This window comes from Sitophilus oryzae, unplaced genomic scaffold (assembly GCF_002938485.1).
Source record: "Sitophilus oryzae breed Bouriz unplaced genomic scaffold, Soryzae_2.0 scaffold_1621_pilon_pilon, whole genome shotgun sequence".
Classification (NCBI taxonomy): Eukaryota; Metazoa; Arthropoda; class Insecta; order Coleoptera; family Curculionidae; genus Sitophilus; species Sitophilus oryzae.
This window is the reverse complement of record NW_022146305.1, coordinates 2088953-2109525: the sequence shown is the minus strand read 5'-3', so window position 1 is coordinate 2109525 and position 20573 is coordinate 2088953. Positions and strand designations below refer to the sequence as shown.

The 20573-nt window shown below is 35.1% G+C and overlaps 2 protein-coding genes across 3 annotated transcripts in view; one reads left to right on the top strand and one right to left on the bottom strand.

Moving 5' to 3' along the window:
* Window positions 1-20573, bottom strand: part of LOC115880273 (E3 ubiquitin-protein ligase MYCBP2) — a 138533-nt gene that overhangs the window by 19554 nt on the left and 98406 nt on the right. The window contains 15 exon segments of the mRNA XM_030897453.1: window positions 759-882; window positions 940-1191; window positions 1252-1416; window positions 2860-3174; window positions 4257-4459; window positions 4520-4600; window positions 5132-5295; window positions 5367-5617; window positions 6225-6358; window positions 6418-6541; window positions 6649-6882; window positions 6943-7134; window positions 7190-7349; window positions 7471-7688; window positions 8125-8347. Coding sequence (XP_030753313.1) covers window positions 759-882; window positions 940-1191; window positions 1252-1416; window positions 2860-3174; window positions 4257-4459; window positions 4520-4600; window positions 5132-5295; window positions 5367-5617; window positions 6225-6358; window positions 6418-6541; window positions 6649-6882; window positions 6943-7134; window positions 7190-7349; window positions 7471-7688; window positions 8125-8347 — 2840 coding nt within the window.
* The window catches only part of LOC115880274, a 47400-nt gene continuing 41804 nt past the window's right edge, over window positions 14978-20573 (top strand). For both annotated transcript variants that reach the window (XM_030897455.1, XM_030897454.1), the window contains exon 1: window positions 14978-15395. In XM_030897455.1, coding sequence (XP_030753315.1) covers window positions 15216-15395 — 180 coding nt within the window. In that variant the 5' untranslated portion in view covers window positions 14978-15215. The remainder of the gene's footprint in view (window positions 15396-20573) is intronic.

Genomic DNA, 20573 nt, shown 5'->3' with positions numbered 1-20573 from the left:
ATTATATTATATTATGGATTGTTATAAAAATGTTTATAATAATATAATATATAACAAAATGTAATAAATAAAAAGGGCTGAAAAAAGTATCCATATAGCTATGCCATATAGCGATTTTCGTTCGCCGCTCTTCGTTGGCGTGCCCACTCCCGATGCAGCGCGGCGCCGCGCCGGTTCCATCGAAAATCGCAATCGCAATGCTGGCTGCGATGAGCTGCGATTTTCGTTCAGCTCCTCGTTCGCCTGCCCACTGCCGTGTTGATGACGTGGCGCCGCCGGCCGGTGCGAACGAGAATCGCAGTTGCGATTTTCATTCCCAGCTCTTCGTTCGCCTGCTCAGTGCCGCCGCTGCGCCGGTGCGGACGAAAATCGCAATGCTGTGATTTTCGTTCGCAGCTCTTCGTTCGCGTGCCCACTGCGATTGCAAATCGCAACTGGTGTAATATTGGTAGCCTAAAAATTCAAAATCGGCAGATAGATGTTTCAATCGCAAGTCGCAGTTTGCTATGGAAAGGAATCGCAGGTTGCGATTGCGAATTTACAATCGCTGCGATTAAATCGCAGTTTGCGATTTTCTGCTCATCTCTAATAAGCGAGAACCGCGACACTGTGTGAAAGTCGGAACCTCGATTACAAAATAGCGTTATTATGTCGCGGTATTTTTAAGGAACGGTCCCTACAGTAACGCGACTCATGTGGAACCGGTATTCCCATCACTAGTTTAAATCAAAATTCAACCATAAATTCAAAAAAAGTACCTAAATAATTTCTGGGAGGCATTTTTTTCTTTTTGCTTTTCTTGTTATCTTTGTCGACAATATTATTCTTCTCTCTGGAGTCTGATTTGTCCATTTTCTTTGATTTTTCTTTGCCAGGACTGGCCTGAAAACATCAAAATTTTAATATTACATTTTCCACCCAATATGAATTATCAAAAACCTGTTCATTGATGTTTTGTAAACAATTCGAAGTCAGCTCCTCCCATAAATAAACCAAACTTTTCAATGCCGGAGGAAGAACTGACATAGTTTGGTAAGAATAGTTCTGATCTCCTCCAGCTTCCTCCCTGATGGTACCACTGTCTGGCATTTTCCTGAACCTATTTCTGTTGGCACTGGCGTTCGCTGCTGATCGCGTCAGTGATTCTAAAGTGGCTGGTTGAATATGGAGGTAGTTACCAGCATTGCTAACCTGTTAATGTGTATAAAAGTATTTCTGTGTTTTATTTAAGTTTTTTTTTTATTATTATACCTCAACCGAGTGTCTTTGTCTAGCTCTTTCCTCCTTGGTTAACTCCTTTCTTCTTTTATCCAGAGGAATTTCGTGATGACGTGTGATGACTTGCGCTCCTTGTTTTGGCAGAGTTGGATGGAATTTCAGAAATGAAGCACAAGCCATTGCGTCATGTACAATTCCCTAAAAAATATTCAAAAACTACTAATGGATAAAATCTTTACCAAAACAAGTATTTTTATACAAGATGGTTATTTTTATCTACAGATTATTTTGTCAAAACTTCCCGATTATCAATGTATACCGGGTGTTGCATCGTCGAGTATCCCATGTAAATTTTAATGGGGTCAATTATTGGCTTCCCTAATTATTTTAGAGAATAATTCTATTTAGGTTTATTGAAGAGCACTAAAACCCACATTCAAAAGAATAACTTTAGATATTTTTGATTAGCCCGTTTACGAGTTATCGCCGATTTCTTTTTAAATATTTCTCCTTTCTTATGGCCCTGTATTTACTTATGAGCACCAGGCAAGGTAAAAGATAACTGTCAAATGAAGTTGTCATTTCAGAAATTTATCTATTTAGTGCTTTATTATTATTATTAAAAACTCATACCTACATCGAAAATATTAGCCATGAATTACATTCTACCGAAGAAAAAGTATTGATGATTAAATGGTATTATCAAGGAAATAGTTATCAAAAGGTGTCGGACATGTTTGCTGCTCTGTATCCGAATAGACCGATGCCTGGAAAATCTACAATCGCCAGGAATATCCAGAGATTTGAGACCAAAGGTACCCTAATAAATAACTGCAGATGTGAAGCAAGGCAGGAACAAAGAGAAGATGCAAGAAATGCTACCGACGTGGAAGTTTTATTGTGCGTGGAAGAGAACGATGGAAAGATCAGCACAAGGAAACTTGAGGATGAAATAGGAATAGATCACACTACAGCGTTTCGAATTTTGAAACGACATAAATACTATTCCTTCAAATATGAAAAGCACCAAGAGCTACGAGATGGGGACGAAATACGGTGGCAGGCGTTTTGTTTTGATATGATGGAAAGAGCAAACACGGATAGGGAATTTTTTAAAAACATATGTTTCACTGACGAATGCACGTTTACCTTAAATAATGATCCCAAAGTTCAAAATTATCGATATTGGAACATAGAAAAACACAGGTTTGTCGAAACAAGGACGCAATATCCACAGAAAGTAAATGTTTGGGCAGGGATATTCGGACACAATATTATCGGGCCATTGTTTCTTACGCGAACTTTAAATGCAGAATATTATTTGGAACTACTCGAAAATCATATTTTACCTACTTTACATGATGCCGCTAGGGAAAATCAGGAAGTTTAGTACCAAATGGATGGCTGCCCGGCACATAGTACCCTGACTGTTCGGGAATATTTAGACAATAGTTTTAACGGAAACGTTATTGGCCTAAATCATACAGTAAATTGGCCAGCAAGGTCTCCTGATATTTCGCCAAATGATTTCTTTCTCTGGGGCCATTTAGAAAACAGGATATACAAGGATAAAACAAACACCCGGTATATAAAATATGATAAGAAATTTCAGGTAAGTAGTTGGATATACATATCCCCTACCTCATGCCAAAGAAAGGCAGCAAAAACGGCTCTTAGAGACTCAGCAACCGATGGACTGATTGCCTGTTTTCCCGGCTCAGTAGCTGGATAGCTAGCCTTGGGTCCGGCAGGTAACTGGTGCATGCTAGCAGGAGATATAGCTCTTTTTGGACGGGTCTTTGTTGAACTCCTCTCCTTCCTCATCAGTTTGGGAGAAACTTTTTCTTCTTTGTTCACAGATCCAATAGAGAAATGTCCTTTCACTGAGGTGGTGACGTTTTCTGGAGATGTCTGAGTACCAGTTTGGGTTAGCTTCTTTGAAGAATGTTCACCTTCCTATAACAAAACCATTGCAGGGTTGTTCACCACATACAACACGGAGTATTGTAGCTAAACAATTATATTTTTACAAATTGTAAGTTTTGGGTTCGTTGAGGGACTATTAGAGCTACAATTTAAAAATATTTTGTCCCAAATAAATAAAAAATATCAAAGTTGTATTTTTTTTAATGGAACACCCTGTATATTATTACATTTTTAGTTTCCACGATTAAAATATAGGTAAATTTGATTAAGGTTTATTTCACTTAAACCTTACCGTTTTGGAAATATTTTCAATTTTGTGAAATTGCAGTAAAAATTTTAATGCTTCATTACTCCAAGGGTATCAAAGTTTATAATACTAAATATTTACTGAAGTTTATTTATTGATCAGTTATCGTGTTGCAATAATAAAAATAATACTACCTCATACAGAGTGTCTAAAAATGTATTTTAAAAAATTTCTAGCTTTAAACGCCAATAACTTGTTTAATTTAAATGGAACGCCCTGTATATTTTAGGAGAATCAGATGCACAATTTAATTGTCTAATATACCTATGGAATATTGACATTTTAGATTGTTTTAAAACAACAAATGTACAAAATGTACAGGCTAGTAATATTATCGTTTTTGGCAAATTTAACGCAATATTATGGTTTTTTCTACGGAAACTTGAAGAGATAGGTGTAAAAAATGGTTTAATACAATTTGATAGACAATTAAATTGTGCATCTGATTCTGATAAAATATACAGGGTGTTCCTTTTAAATTAAACAAGTTATTGCCGTTTAAATCTAATAATTATTTTAGCTCTACTAGTCCTACAACGAACCCAAAACTTACAATTTGTAAAAATCTAATCGTTTAGCAACAATACTCCGTGTCGTATGTGGTGAACTACCCTGTATAAAGTGCGTTTCTGAATAAATGTCTCTTATTTTACAGGGTGATTCTTCAAGTATTTTTAAGGTGAAAAGTTCATACAAAAATGTGTTTTTGTGATACGGGGTGTCAAAATTTTGAATTTTACCATAAAAATACTTGAAAATCACCCTGTATATGATCCTGTTTTTTTTTGAATAAATAAAAAAATACCGAAATTTCTTTCTTGGTTGACCCTGGCGTATGTGGTGGACTGTTGACCAAAGAACTTCCACTGGGACTGGGGGATATTTCCTTGGGTTGAGTAGACTGACTGGGACTTTGAGACAAATCTCTAGTTAGACTGCTGACCAGAGCGCTTGTGTCTGATTGGTTTGAACCACGACGAGTACCGTCATGTCCTGTGGTACCTGATACTGTAATAAAAATAGATTCAGTATTTTTTGTTTTATTTTAAATAAATAAAATAGTAGTACCTAATGGTGATATTCCTACACTTCTTGAAGAACCGTATATAGGTGGACTACTACTACCACTATCTTGGTGTAATGCTCGACCTAAATTATAGTTGTGTAAATTCAGAAAATAAATACAGAGATACATGAATTTTGTCAATACTGTGACTAAATTTTGATCAAATATTTTTCTTTAATAAATATGAATGGTATTTTATTATTAAATATATGGCGAACTCGCCAGGACACGGTATGGTTGTAATATAAAAATTACGAAAAAACGTTAGTCTCTCCTTCAAAAGCGAATATCTCCGAAAAAAATAAAGCTTTTGAGATGAACCGAAAAATGTATTATCGAGGAAAAATGTACCTAGATGATAAAATAATTGTCAAAAAGTCATTGCTTTTTTAACATATCCTACAGGGTGTTCCAAACTTTCACCAAAATAACAACATCTTGTATTCCCTCGTATAATTGGCAGATGAGAACTTTAATTTTTAGATTAGAAAACTAATAATTTAGATACAAATTGCTTAAAAAATCATCAAAATCAGTCCACTAAAACACAATATATAAAACTTTAAAATACTTAGTTTAAAAATTATAGAATTAAAAAGTGTTCATTAACTTACTGGGCAAAGCAATTGGACTAGAACTCCTACTCATGGGTTTAGGACTAAACACACCTGGTCTAGGACTTTGAGACCTCTTTGGAGTATCTGGAGGAGTAATACCGTTCCCATTTGAACCCATTTCTGGTAAGGGTTTAGGGGAAGCGTCAAAAAAACCTTCATTACTAAAAACCAACAAACAAATCAAGATTTTTTGTATATTATTTTCGATTATTTTTTCAAATTATTTACTAACGTTTGTCCTTCATCGCTCCTAGTCAATTTTGGTTTGAATTTCGACTTGCTGCTGTCTCTCCTTTCCCTTTTGGGTACTTTAGGAGGTTCACTCTCCAAATTTTCACCAAATATGAAGGGGTTAGATGATACAAAGTCTTCAGATCTGCCCTTCAAAGTGGAGGAACTGCTTTGACCTCCGGAGAAGGTAAAATCACCTCCGGACTTGGGATAGGCGAATGCAAAACCTCTTTTTGGTGTCTCAGACGTCAACTAAATACCATATAATTAAAAAAAACATTGACTACGATTCCATTAAAATGGAAGAAATATTTAAAAAATGTAAAGGCAACAAAATACACGTGTTTAAGAGTTTTTTTTCCGAAAAACTCACCGGTTTTTAAACGAAAAATATTCTAATATTTGAGGGGTGGTTTCACCCCCTTAGAATATGAGTTTCGAAAAATCCCTTCTTATCGAACCTCTACACCCTAAAGTCAATCCGTTTTCCAAAAATCAGCTTTTTACGTCAAGCACTTTAAGCAGGATCGTGATTAATCAGTGACCAGATTTTTCGAAACACCCTGTATACATTTTTAAAAAATCTTAAAATATGTAAAAAAACAAAATAAAATATACGTGTTTAAGCGTTTTTTTGAAAACTTGACCGTTTTTTTCTAAAATATTGTAATATTTGAGGGGTGGTTTCACCCCCTTGGAACTGGAATTTCGAAAAATCCCTTCTTATCGAACCTTTACGTCCTAGAATCAACCTGTATGCCAAAATTGAACTTCTTACGTTGAGTGGTTTGAGCAGGATCGTCATTAATCAGTTAGTCAGTCACTTAAAAGGATTTTATATATTAGTACAGATTTTTACCTTGGGGTTGTCTGATTCGCTGACACTATCTAAATACAGTGTGTTATTCGTACCAATAGCCAGAGACCACGCTTCACCATCAGTGTTAAAGCAATATTTATCTCTTGTAGCTTTATCCAATAGTACCCAACATCCTAGAAAAATAATACAGTGTAAATATTAACATCTGGATCTCATAGACCATCAAACAGACCTTCTGAATTAACTACATACTCGCTAACTCCAACTCTGTTACCCAAAACCAGCATCCCTACCGGAGAAGCCTTCAAACTGGGTCTGTTTCTGACATTGTGACCAGAAGCTCCACATTTTACAACCTTTTCGATTAAAAAAAATATTATTTACTGTTAATTTTCAATAAGTATATACAGAAAGAGCCTAACAGTTTTAACCAAAAACATTTTAATATAGGTATTTTACTTACTTTATAACTAATTTGGGATTGTTTAGATTTATCTTGAATTTCTGGTAATTTCCTCATGATCGTATCTATAATCACTTGTTCCAAAATAGTTTTTGGTTCTTCGACAGGCAAAAGCAAAGTCTTCCCCAAATGTTGATTATACTGAAGACACCAAGCTTCGACTATATGAGGATTACAGTACTGCCGGATAGTATCGGCTGAAAGCCTTAACCATACTCCATCATCATTATGAATCTGAAAAATTGAATTAATTCAAAACAAAACAGTTTTGGTACCACTAATTCGATTTAGTACCTCGTCTATAAAAACAATAGTACCATTCACGTGAACTATACCAATTTGTTCGCTCTGCAATGACGGATGAGCTCGTATTCTCAAACCAGCTGAATTTTTGGCTACAAACTTCCTAACTTTACTTGGTTGATTGCTTGATTTTTTACTCGTGGATTGATTTGGCGGTAGCATACCTTGAGGTGGTTCCTTCACCTACAAATTTAATAATTTAAAAAAATATATACGGGAAATTTAGGGAATTACAGACCTCAACTTTGAAGGTTTCTTCCATTTCGTATCCATCGATGTTGACTACGATAGAATAACATCCTACTGAAGCAGGTGTCCAGGTGGCACTGTAGGTACCGTCAGGATTTGGTCTGACCAGCATGTTTTCGCTTGATCTCTTCACAGGAGGTGATGTATATCTGGCAATGAATCAAACAAACAAAAGAAAAATATTACGATAGTCTTGATCGTGGATTTGCAAAAAAGACCAAGGTAGTCTTCATCTTGATCTTTTATTTGCTCATCAATGAACTTGTGTACCTGAGTTCCTCAAAAGAATAGTTTTGGAAAGGTTTCATGACCGTGATTGAATGAAACTTCATTTTATCTCTGATGGTAGGTTCGTACACGTGCTGTAATGGAGGAGGAGGTAAACCTCCGAAGGTTAGAGGATCAGGCTGACTAACTCTTCTCATTTTCCTTCCTGCATCGCAATCACCTAGTTCCTTTTTGTCAATTGGGATAGCTTTGACTTCAACCTAAATTTTAGACCAAAAAATTGTATACTAAGTGGAGTTCTATCAACTAAAAATGATTCAGAATACTTATTTAATCTTTTATAGATTTATGGTCGCTAAATCGACCACTTTGATTTAACCAACTAATTAGTCGCGAGGATGTGTATTTTACAACGCTACCAGTAGAGGTAGATGGCCGATTCTGCGCCAGTGGAGGTGGAGGAGGAGGAGGAGGAGGAGCAAATCAGCTAAGAACATGTAAAATAGGTTAATAAACAAGAATAAACAGGTTTGATCTGCTCTGAACGGCTTTTGAACTGCTTTGAACGGCTTTTTAGCGTAAAACAACAGACCTGTTCAGTTTTTGTTCAAACCCGTTCAAAGCAGTTCAAAAGCTGTTAAAGACGGCACGGAGGGCCAAACTCCAACCATGGAAGGGTTTCTACATTCACAATACCTTCATGTTGGGTACGTATACAGCCTCTCCGTACTGATCCCTGGTCAGTACCGTGACGATAGCTGGCCATCCTTGTCTCAGGTCGTCTCTAGCGCATAGTACCTTGCACTGGGATGGCTCAGCTCTGCTCCCAGGCTGTAGCCATTGAGCTAGACGACCGCCGCTCGATCCAGCTACACATCCCACGAAATCGCTGAGGAACAGCCTCTCATTGGAGTGGGTACTGAAATTAAGTAGAGAACCAAAGGGTAGTACCATAAATAAATCTTCAACGTGGTGAATTAATAATCTTATAGGTAGAGACATATTATATTGTTGCGTTTTTTGTCGGTTCCGTGTGGATAGAAAGTCACAATTTATTTAACCCCGTTCCGGGTTCCCGTTTTTTACCCTTTGGTTACGGAACCCTAAAAAGGTTTTTTCGTTATAATTAATCAGTACCAATATTAGTGCCTTTTTAACATTGTTAAACAAAGTTATCGTTAAAAAGCAACTAAAACCAAGCAAAGTAGGTTTTATTTTCTTTGGTTATTCAACTCGGCTTTGTGTATAAGAGATATAACTAGTTAAGAATAGACAGTGTTATCAGTTTCTATATTAGTTCATAAGTTGGTACTTATATTAGGTACTTATTCTCTATCGGATATTGACATTCTTTTTCTCTTTCATGTTTCACTATCATTTCAGCCATTAAGATAACATGGTATAGCATTTTCTTAGTCACTGCTTTGGCCTATACGTAAACTTTTTGGATTTTTATTTTTTCTACCTGCACTTTCTACCTTTTTTGGGAGAGTTAAAGTTGAGTGTGTACCAGATGAATGACAAATTATTCTTTTCACGGGATCTTTCTTAGGGTGTATGTATGAGAAGCGTTAGTTTGATGGTTATCGTTACAAGAAGATAATTCATGGGTATGGAAACTTAAAGAGAAGATATATTTTTATTTTTAGATGAGTTGATTTCTCACAGGAAAAAAATATCGCTCAGATATTTAGGAACAATCTAAACTTAATCGAATGGTGTAGGTTTATTAAGAATCTCAAAGAAATAAGAGAAAAATAATATACAGGGTGGTCCGAATTGTATTCCGGAAACTTCGGCAGCATATTCTGCAGATAAAAAAAGGTAAAAAAAGTTTGTTTTAATGTATATCAAAATGCTTAGTTTCGGAGATACAGGGCGTAGAAGTTTCATTTTTATTTCGAATTTTTCCAAATAATTTCTGAAGCAACGTCAATATTTGGATGAAAATTGGTATCTCGGAGTTTTTTGATATGAGAAATTTGATTTTGATGTTCATATGATTACTACTTATAGAGGGCGCCACCTACATATTGTTTAATTGGTTTGAAGACTAACAACTTTTCTTCCGTACCTGTATAAAACTACCCAGTAAAAAAATAGACATTTACGACGTTTTTTATGTAAAAAAGTTCTCTTGGTAAAAATCGCTACCAGTAATGGTTCTCGAGATATTTGGAATCTAAATAATCAATACCTGTCATTATTGACATAAATTAAACATGTTGACTATTAGACTGAAATCATACATTTGAAATGTTTTTGTGCCAAAAATTCAACAGAAACTGTTGAATCTGTGATTAATTTAAAAAAATAAAAATTTCCCAAATTTTTCATTTCAGTCAAATAACTATCTACTCAACATGTTTATTTTTGTCAATAATGACATTATTGGCTATTTTTATTCTAAATATCTTGAAAACGGTTGCTCGTAGCGATTTTTACCAAGAGACCTTTTTTACGTTAAAAATCACGCAAATGCATATTTTTTCACTCGGTAGTTTTATACAGGTACGGACAAAAAGTTATTATTCTAAACTGTGAATTAAAAAAAATAAGATAAAACAATTTTTACTTAATAAAGGGTATAGCCTCCTCTACTGTTCATTACAGCCCTACATCGTCTCTCCATGCTCCTGATCAGGTTGTCGATCTCTTCTTGAGGTACAGCCTGCCACGCTGCATTCACGGCCCGAACCAGATCCCTACGAGTTTCACGAGCCATACCCATTCTCAAAATTCTTCTTTGGACCGCGTCCCATACGTGCTCGATGGGGTTGAGGTCAGGAGATTGTGCCGGCCAGGGTAAGATGTTTAATTGATGAGCATTGATAAACTCACTTACCACTCTGGCTGTATGAGGCCGTGCATTGTCATGCATGAGAATGAAATTTCTCCCAAAATCATTGGCATATGATAACACGACAGGCTCAAGAATTAAATCACGATATGTAATTCCTGTTAGAAACCTTTCAAGAAAAACGAGATCGGTTTTTCGGCCTAACTGGACTCCTCCCCAGACCATAACTGTTCCACCTTGATAAAGGTGCACTTCTACATGATCTAACCGAATAAGATTTCCCGGTTCTCTCCATACCCTAAGCCTTCTCGAATCCGGATGAATTCCAAAGCGTGACTCATCCGTGAAGAGAACATTGGCCCATTGTTCATTCGACCACTGAACATGATCTTGAGCCCACAAATATCGTACCTCTCGATTTCCTCTCGTTAAGGGTTGAGCTCTCCAGGGGCGTCTGCTTCTTAAGTTGACCTCTCTTAATCTATTGCGAACAGTGTCAGGACTACGGTTAAATTATGTGTTTCCTGGAAAATTAAACTAAGCTCTGGTGCTGTAAGAGTCGGTCGGCGTCGAGCATTTAATTGTAAAAAATGATTTTGCTGAGGTGTAGTAATGCGATGTCGCCCTGTGTGCCCTCAGCAACATCACCACTTTCACGGTAGCGTGCACTTAATCGCGATATTACACTTTGCGTTGTATTTAATGCTCTAACTACGTCGATTTGGCGCATTCCAGCTTCAAGCATACCCATGGCCCTTAGCATTTCGTCTCTGTTAAGATGTCTACGCTCCATAATGTCGTTTAATACTCTAAACAGAGTTATTTGAATGAATTCTGGCCAGTTATCATAAAAACATAGCCAGTACAGGTTAAATTCGAACAATTGATGCTAGGTGCTTTTTATACCTTTGACAAAAAATGCACAAACACATCTGCAAATATCCCAAATTTAGAAATAACTAGTGTGACTACTTCGTTTCAATCGAAGTAGGAAGAATCGGCCTACAAATATGTGGTTGTTTATTCAAAACATTTATTTTTAACTTTAATAAAATGATATCCCTAGATTTTTCCGGTGTGTCTATTTTTCTTAAATTACTATAATTATAACAATTTAAATATTTTTAAATCAAGAGAAAATTTATTACATTTTCTTTGATCGTTACGCAGAAAATTCGAAAGATCCTTTACAGGCTAAGACTCGTTAGCGAAAAATGCAACCTCTCCCTTATATTTGCCCACTAAAAATACCACTGAATCCGAAAACCATTCATGCAATTCGAAAGGAGCATCATTCGTGGACCGTTACGTAGAATTTTCGAAACACTTTGACAGGCCAAAACATGTCATGGTTTCCACTCGCCTTCCTTGCTTTTTGTTCCTTTTTTCCCTTTTTTGGGATGCATGATGCTGGCGTTCGCCGTAAGTACGATCGGACAAAGAAACAGCTGAAGTCAGTACCGTACCGACATGGCGGCGTTGCCGATTTTTGCATTTATTCCATAATTTCGGGGAAATTATTAATCGCGTGTTTTTACATGAACAAATATGTTTAGGAGAGGTTGTCAGATGTTTTTAGATACAAAAAATTGTGCTTAGAGTCTTTCTTAACGATTTCTTTAACAAATTACCCATGTGGAAACTAAATTAAAGCAGAACTCAAGAACCTGGAAGCAGGGTTCGGAAAACTACATGTTAGTTTTAAAAACTACATAAACTACATTACATGTAGTTAATGTAGTTTATGTAGAGGGTGTAGTTTATGTAACCTATGTACGTAACTTTCAAATGTCAAAGGTTTGAGGTGAGGTTATCATAAGTTGAAGCTTTAAAAACACATAATGTATTTAAGAAAACAAAAGAAATATGGCTTTAAATATAATATTTACATCATATTATCTCTATTACACCTCATACAAAGGAAAATTATTCATAATATCAATACATAGTTTATTAACGTAGTTTTCATGTAGATAATGAACGGGAAAAGACGTAGTTTTTGAAGAAAAACTACACGTAGTTAATCAGGTAAATTACGTCTTAATTAACTACTTCCGAACCCTGCCTGGAAGACTCCATCGGTAACTTGAAATGGGAATCCTCCAACGGTCTAAGAAAAAAAATCTCAGAACTTACGACCAGGGTTTGGAAAACTACATGTTACTTTTAAAAACTACATAAACTACATTACATGTATTACAGTTGAGGGTTGGAACCTTTGATGTTACACAGCAAAATAAAAAAAACACTAAATCACCACAATACACCAAAACACTTTTACTTTTACACTGGACGCGCGTTTCCCTAACCATGTTAGCATCATCATCTCTGAGTGGTAAGCAGGGTTGGAAGTAGTTAATTAAGACGTAATTTATTGAAGTCATGGTTACAAAATCCAGCTTCAGATGGACTGGTCACGTATGCAGAATGCAAGAAAACCGCATACCAAAATCTCTGCTTTACGGTGAGCTTGTAGACGGTAAGAGGACGCCGGGTGGACAACTCAAAAGGTACAAGAACATTTTCCACGAAAACTTAAAGACCATCTTCTGATGCATACCGAATACTCGTCAGCGAGTAATGGCAGTAGTAGTAGGTACGACTGATATTGGAGAACTAACCTCTGTAAAACCGTCACAGATACTGGCTTTTGTAGAAGCCAGTACTGAGACTGTCATAGTATTACTATTGATACTACTTATTTCAGTATTTTTGCTATCAGAATACACAGAACCAAAATAGAAATAATAGACAGTAACACAACAAAATCAAGAATAAAAGTAAAACATACAGTTAAAGCAGTCAAATATACAGTAAAAAGAATAAAAGGCAGTTCATTACTTAATGAATCATTATGTACATTATTAATTATATAAAATTGTTCTCCTAAATACAACTGACGTCTCGTCTGTTTAAAATAACCAGAAGGCCCCCAAAAAGATAACTTATATAAACAAATATTTATTATATCTCCCAGTATTTATAATAAAATAAACATTCAAATTGTAGGTTATCAGCGACAGTAGAATCAGCTGTCTGTTTATATTTGACATATAATTATCATCAATTAAATTTACAGTGTTGAAATCGGATTTTTTTTAACTTAAATATTGTGAGCTTTCGTCGCTTTCCATACTGTTGAAAGTGATTTAAAAAACAGCTTTATAGAGAGCTGGCAACGCTGGTAGAACGCTGGAAACCGTGGAGAGATGAAGTGAGAAAGAACGACAACAACTTGGTGTAATGGTGCGTAAAGCATAGGCGTAGGTGTCTAGGGGGATATTTATATGTGTGTTTTCTCTTTAATACAAAACCTTTCATAGAAGTATTTACCTTTCAAAGATTAGACATCTATAATAAAAGGGTAATAGCCACGTAGACATGCAAAATGTAAACAAACGCTTTGTTTATTTATTTCATTTTTTTCAAAACTTGATAACGCCATTGGCGTAGTTTCAGGAACTTTGTAAAATGTAATTAGTTAATATTTATTAAACTATTAAATAACAGCATATTTCATTAAATTCGAAATATGCAGTTTTAAGACACTCTGGCACTCCTTTCATTTAATTTAATAAAATAAGTAGTATTTACAAATTTAATCTATCAAATTATGAATTCATAATAACACGCAAATTTTAAAATAAGAAACAAGCAAAAAAAAGTACCTAAATACGTTTATTTATTGTAAACATTAATTATAATATCAGTACAATTGGTTAAATTAATTCCAGACGATGACAGGTGAGTTGAATTTTTAGAAAGTAAATTTATTTCCTGAGTGCTTGAACTTGTTGAAGACCCATCATTGCCAGAAATGTTACCGAAAATATTACATGACACTTTTTTCTTATTTTCTTTGGAATTTTCTATATAGCTCTCTGCCACTGTGTAGAGCGCCAACTTGCGTTGTCTTTTAACAGTTAATAAATCCACTCCTGAATCTGCAAGCAACGACGCAGACGACCTAGGGAAACAATGTCCAGTGTATTGTTGTGGATTTGGAAGACTTAGGAACAATGCTATTTTATACGGAATTTTTCCTAAAGTATTAATGCCAACGGGTTGCTTAATACATTTTCCATTTCTGTACCCCACAAAAAATCGAGTATGCTCTGTGTTGCTTGGCCGCATAGCTGTATATATTCGAACCATTTCCATCATATTTATTCCTTCAACATTCCCTTTCGTTATAAAAAAATCTCGTGATATCTTTGTTTTCGTAAATGGAATAATGACATGAATGCATTGTCCTTCATCTTTAACATTTTGCAGCTGCCGATTTGTCAACTCGATACACCGGCAGGCTCCCGCAAGTCCCACTATCAATGAAACTTTTGTCAGGAAATAAGTTTTATCATCGGCTTCCAACAAAAAACGAGTTATGTCTTCTTTTCTTAAATTCTCGATTTTTTTGACCGAAATCCTTCCGATTTTCTTTTTAGAAATGCAATTAAATGGACGTACTTCCTAATATCTGTATTTTTCTTCACTGATATAACTGAACGTAGCACGGAATAATATACTCAAAGTGATGAAGCCTTTCTATGTTTTGAAAGATGTTCAATATATGCCAGGAGATGCATATTCTCCTCAATTTTCCCCATGCTTCTGTCAAGCGCATCCGAGGTAAGTCACAAAAAAATATTTTTAACACAACGTAGATTCCATTTAAATTACAAACTACGCCACTGCCTAAATTCAACCAGAGGCTCGTCCAAAAACAGACAGAACGGCGAGCGCTCAGTTGAATCAGAGGCTGTACACGGTACGAGTCGTACGAAAACCAACTTTGTTTCAGTACCACTCTCTTCATTCAGTGTCGCGTCGGTACGTGATAACCTTCTTCGGCAGTACTCTCGACCTAAAAGGATGTTTAAAATCTCGCAAAACAAATATTTTTCGGTAGTACTTAATTCAAACTAAAATGCTCGAGGGTAGTACCAAAGTATACAGTGTGCGATGAGTGCAGTTTCTTCGGTGCAAAATGCGAAACAAAGGGAGGAAATATATTTCAGCGGTGGTACTTGGAGGGGTGGTACTGTGTGCCCTCGTTGATCTGGTTTTGGGGCAGAAGGGGTACACGATATGTGACGCGCAAGGATGTAATTGCACCCTGCTGGCTGGAGGGTGGAAAAATGTCAATTGTCATTTGTTGGATGATCAGGTAAAGTTAATTTTATTTATAGTACCATAAAAAATTACGGGTAGTACCAAATAGTATCTATGAACTGTCTTTTAATTTCTCATAATATTTTTTAATAAAAAAAAAACAGCGTAATAGTGGTCTTATAAATGACTGGGCTTAGAAAGAGCTCTATATGGCATTTATTAAAAAATGACACAAAAGCTTTTCAGTAAAAAAATAACGTCAAACGTGTGAAGGAAGATTTCGACAGACAACATCGAGAAAATGACAGAAAACACAGTTTACTGTGAATTAAAATGACAGACACAACTGTCAATGTCATGGATCCTTTTGTTGGACAGACTTGCAATATTGTTTTGCATAGTTTGGGAAGATTAGAAATGTATAGTGTGTCTAGCAAAAGAAAATATGACACTGGCAGTTGTCGCATGTCAATTTATTTAAAAAAATAGATATTTTTTGTCTAGCTAAAGTTATATTTATGTATGATTATACAATATAATGCACAACGATATCCAAAAAAATTATATCAGAATTCTATTTTAAGAATTTGGCACAAAACTATACTTACAGCGTGTTGCATCGTCGGACGGGACATAGGAAATCCAATGTAAATTTTAATGGGGTCAATTATTGACTTCCCTAATTATTTTAGAGAATAATTCTATTTAGGTTTATTGAAAACCCACATTCAAAAGAATAACTTTAGATATTTTTGATTAGCTCGTTTACGAGTTATCGCCGATTTCTTTTTAAATATTTCTCCTTTCTTATGGCCCTGTATTTACTTATGAGCACCAGTCAAGGTAAAAGAAAACTGTCAAATCAAGTTGTCATTTCAGAAATTTACCTATTTAGTGCTTTATTATTATTGAAAACTCATTCCTACATCGGAAATCTTGAAGATATATTTATAAATACAAATTAATATGAATTAAGTATTATTACAATATTCAATAACTTATTAATTTAGGTACTATTAAATGGCAACTTCATTTGACAGTTATCTTTTACCTTGACTGGTGCTCATAAGTAAATACAGGGCCATAAGAAAGAAGTAGTAGTAATATTTAAAAGGAAATCGGCGATAACTCGTAACCGGGCTAATCAAAAATATCTAAAGTTATTCTTTTGAGTGTGGGTTTTAGTGCTCTTCAATAAACCTAAATAGAATTATTCTCTAAAATAATTAGGGAAGCCAATAATTGAGCCCATTAAAATTTACATGGGATTTCCTATGTCCCGCTCGACGATGCAACACCCGGTATATACATATGTTTAAATACTTTAAATTCATTTTCTGACGGAGTAAGGTTTATTTTATCATCAATAAACCTAATTATTTGGTGAGAACTCTTGTCGATTTAAAAGAGAAATCAGAAAATAGAATAATTATCACAAATATACATAGACATTTTTTTAAGAGAATATAATAAAAAATAATTAACTAAGCCACCTGACAGTTAACTGTTTACAGGACGTAGCTGGTACTGAAATAATGACATGTGATTATGTAGAGATTTGAAAAGATTCGGACAGTGTAATTACAGAAATAACATTTTAATTTTCTCCAGGGTTCGAAAATTATCATGATATTTCATATTCTTTTACCTCTATACAATAAATAAAGCAAATAAGTGCAAGTATTTTAGCTGGTAATATAGTTCAATCCCAGAAACACGCCTATGAGGTTTTTTTCGTGAAAAAGAAAATTTGAAAATTCGGAATTTTTTGAAAAATTTTTTGAATTTTTTTTTATTTTTTAGTTAAAAACATGCTTTCTTGATAATATGGTAACATAGATATTTGAAAAACGATAAGGAGAAAATATGTTTCTTTCATCGAGATCTACCATCCCTTAAAATACTTATTTCTGGGACACCCTCTGTATAGAATTAACTTGCATTCGATATTCTTTGCAGCCCCATAGTTGTTTTATTGACAGCAGATGAGCAAATAGGGGTAGTTTAAACGATTTTGGGTTACTTATATTAGTGAGAAGATAAAAAATATCCGTCATAGAAAAATATTTCGCTAAAATATAAACGTTGGAACTAAATTTTAACAAAAAAAGAAATCTATTTTTCAGTCAAGAATAATTGGAGTCGATGTAAAAACATTTTGATTTATTTAGTAATAAAGAAATGTTTTATTAAAACTATAGGAATGCATTATTACCTAGACAGACAAAATTTTTGTCTGTTTGTTGCTATCAACACTGCCGGCCATTGTTGCTACAAACAATAAGTCATTAAGTTTATGTTATTACTAATTATCGAGCTGTCGACAACCGTCTTTATCATGTTTTGTTCTGTTATATCGGATTTTTTTTCGTTAAAAGAATATCATTAGTTTACTACAGTCATGTGATTTATTTAGTTTCTTCTGAGAAGCTATTTCAATCAAGGAATTATACAGGGTGTGAGGAATAGTGAAAGAGAAAGTTCTTATGAACTGCTGAAGATTTATACGCTTTTTTATTACACCAAAAATTAAAGAAAATTAAAAAAAATTTTTTTTGCCGATCTTAATAGCCTACCACACCTGTTGGTATGGTCGGCTAAAAACCTTTACTGTCCTATTTTCTGCAATAGTGTACAGGGTGAGTCACCGAATCGGTACCAAAGTACAATTATTTTAATTTTTGACCGTGAAAGGGGAGGCAAACAAAATATAGAGAGTACTTGAATATGCCAAGGGAGGTCTGAATGATTGTATTATTAAATCTCAACAGCATAATTGAAATATTCGGTGGTAATTTGTTTATTAATGCACATTCTGTTAGTACCGAGTACTCTTAATGGTTCCGGTTGAAAGCCGCATGGTAACCAACGCACTTGACTACTAAACAGAAAGCATAATTCCACAGTATAAACGGACGACAGTTTAAACGACGGAAGGTACTCTTCGGTACTGTTAATGACATACTAATTGAAATAAATACAGTTTTATGCCGAAAAATATAATTAATAAATTAATAAACTACTTTGTAAAAGCTAAAAATCTATACTAATATAATATATAAAATCCATAAGTGAATTTAGAATTTAGAATGAGTGGGAGGGGGGTTAATCACTGCGACCTTACAGATCCATTGTGTCCCCCTTTCTTGAATCATAACTCATCATACAGTCCCAGGGCATTGACAAAAGCCAGTATCTGGGACGGTTTTATAGAGGGTAGTTCTCCATCTCCAATATCAGTCGTACCAAAATTCATGGCACGAATGGTTGTCGTCTCGACGCACTCATTGATGAGGTGTACTGGTGTTTCCCCATCTTCCCCACAGAATCTGCATTCGCCGTTTCTTCTTAGTTTCAATCTACTGAGGTGTTCATTGAGAATCCGAAGATTGTTCTTACTTAAACCCAGGAAGATCTGTGATTTTTCTTGATCATAAGCCCTCAGAAACTTCTTCGAGTGTCTTAGACCGTTGCAAGATTTCCATTCCAGGTGGCGGATGGAATCTTCCAAGTTCTTGAGTTCCGCCTTGAGTTGGTTACCACTTGGAAAGCAGAACGGTTCTGGTCCAGTTAGTGGAGTGTTCGCTCCTTTCCTAGCTAGATTATTTGCTTTTTCATTGCCTTCTATCCCTTGGTGAGCAGGCACCCAGAGTAGGAGGACTTTGTTTTCTTTGCCTAATTTATTCAGCTTCTCTATGCATTCTTTGACCAATTTCGAATTGATTGATACTGAGTCGTAACTGCTACGTCCCTACTGCTTGACTATCAGACAAGATGGCTATTTCTTGTTTTCGATAGTTCCTATCTAAGATAAGTTGTACGCATCTTTCGATAGCGTAGATTTCTGCCTGTAGGATACTAGGGTAAGTGCCCATTGGTTCGGAGTATTTAGCTCTCGGCCCAAACACTCCGATCCCTGTTCCCGTATTGGTTTTGGAAGCATCAGTATACCAAGTTATGGTATGGTCTTTTAACTGCTGGGCAAGCGTTTCGCTCTTCCAATCCTTTTTATTGCTCAATACTACATTGACATGTTTGTCAAAGTTGTACGTTCTTGGCATATCGTCCACTGGGAGTTGCAGGAGTGGTATTTCCTTTATGAGGGTGTTCCAAGCCCCTGATCTGACAATTCTCCCAGTACTAATTCCAATCCTTAAGTGACTGACATACTGATTAATCACGATCCTGCTCAAACCACTCAACGTAAGAAGCTCAATTTTGGCATACAGGTTGATTCTAGGGTGTAGAGGTTCGATAAGAAGGGATTTTTCAAAATTCCAGTTCCAAGAGAGTGAAACCACCCCTCAAATATTACAATATTTTTTATTTAAAAAACGGTCAAGTTTCCGAAAAAACGTTTAAACACGTATATTTTATTTTGTTTTTTACATATTTTAAGATTTTTTAAAAATGTATACAGGGTGTTTCGAAAAATCTGGTCATTGACTAATCACGATCCTGCTTAAAGCGCTTGACGTAAAAAGCTGATTTTTGGAAAACAGATTGACTTTAGGGTGTAGAGGTTCGATAGGAAGGGATTTTTTGAAACTGGAATTCTAAGAGGGTGAAACTATCCCTCAAATATTAAAATATTTTTTATTTAAAAACCGGTGAGTTTTTCGGAAAAACTCTTAAACATGTATATTTTATTTGTTGTTTTACATATTTTAAGATTTTTTATAAATTTATACAGGAAGTTTCATAAAATATGACCATTGAGTAATCACGATTCTGCTTAAACTGCTTGACGTTTAAAGCTGATTTTTGGCAAACGGATTGACTGTGGGGTGTAGAGGTTCGATAAGGAGGGGTTTCTCGAATCTCAAATTCCAAGAGAGTGAAAACGCCCCTCAAATATTACAATATTTGTTATTTAAAAAACGGTTAGTCTTTCGGGAAAACGCTTGGACAAGCATAATTTATTTGTTTTTATAACATATTTTGAAATTTTTTAAAAAATCATACAGGGTGTTCGAAAAAGTTGGGTAATTTCTTAACCACGATTCTGCTTAAACTGCTTGACGTAAAAAGCTTATTTTTGGCAAACGGATTTTTCGAAAGTCAAATTCCAACGAGATGAAACTACCCCTCAAATATTACCACGTTATATAATAATATCGCCATATTGTTTTTTCTCATGCTGACATAAATGTGAGAACATTTTATCCAGTTTGTATGTTAATGGAAATTCTTGCTTTGCTTTATCATCACCATTACAAATGATTAATTCGAC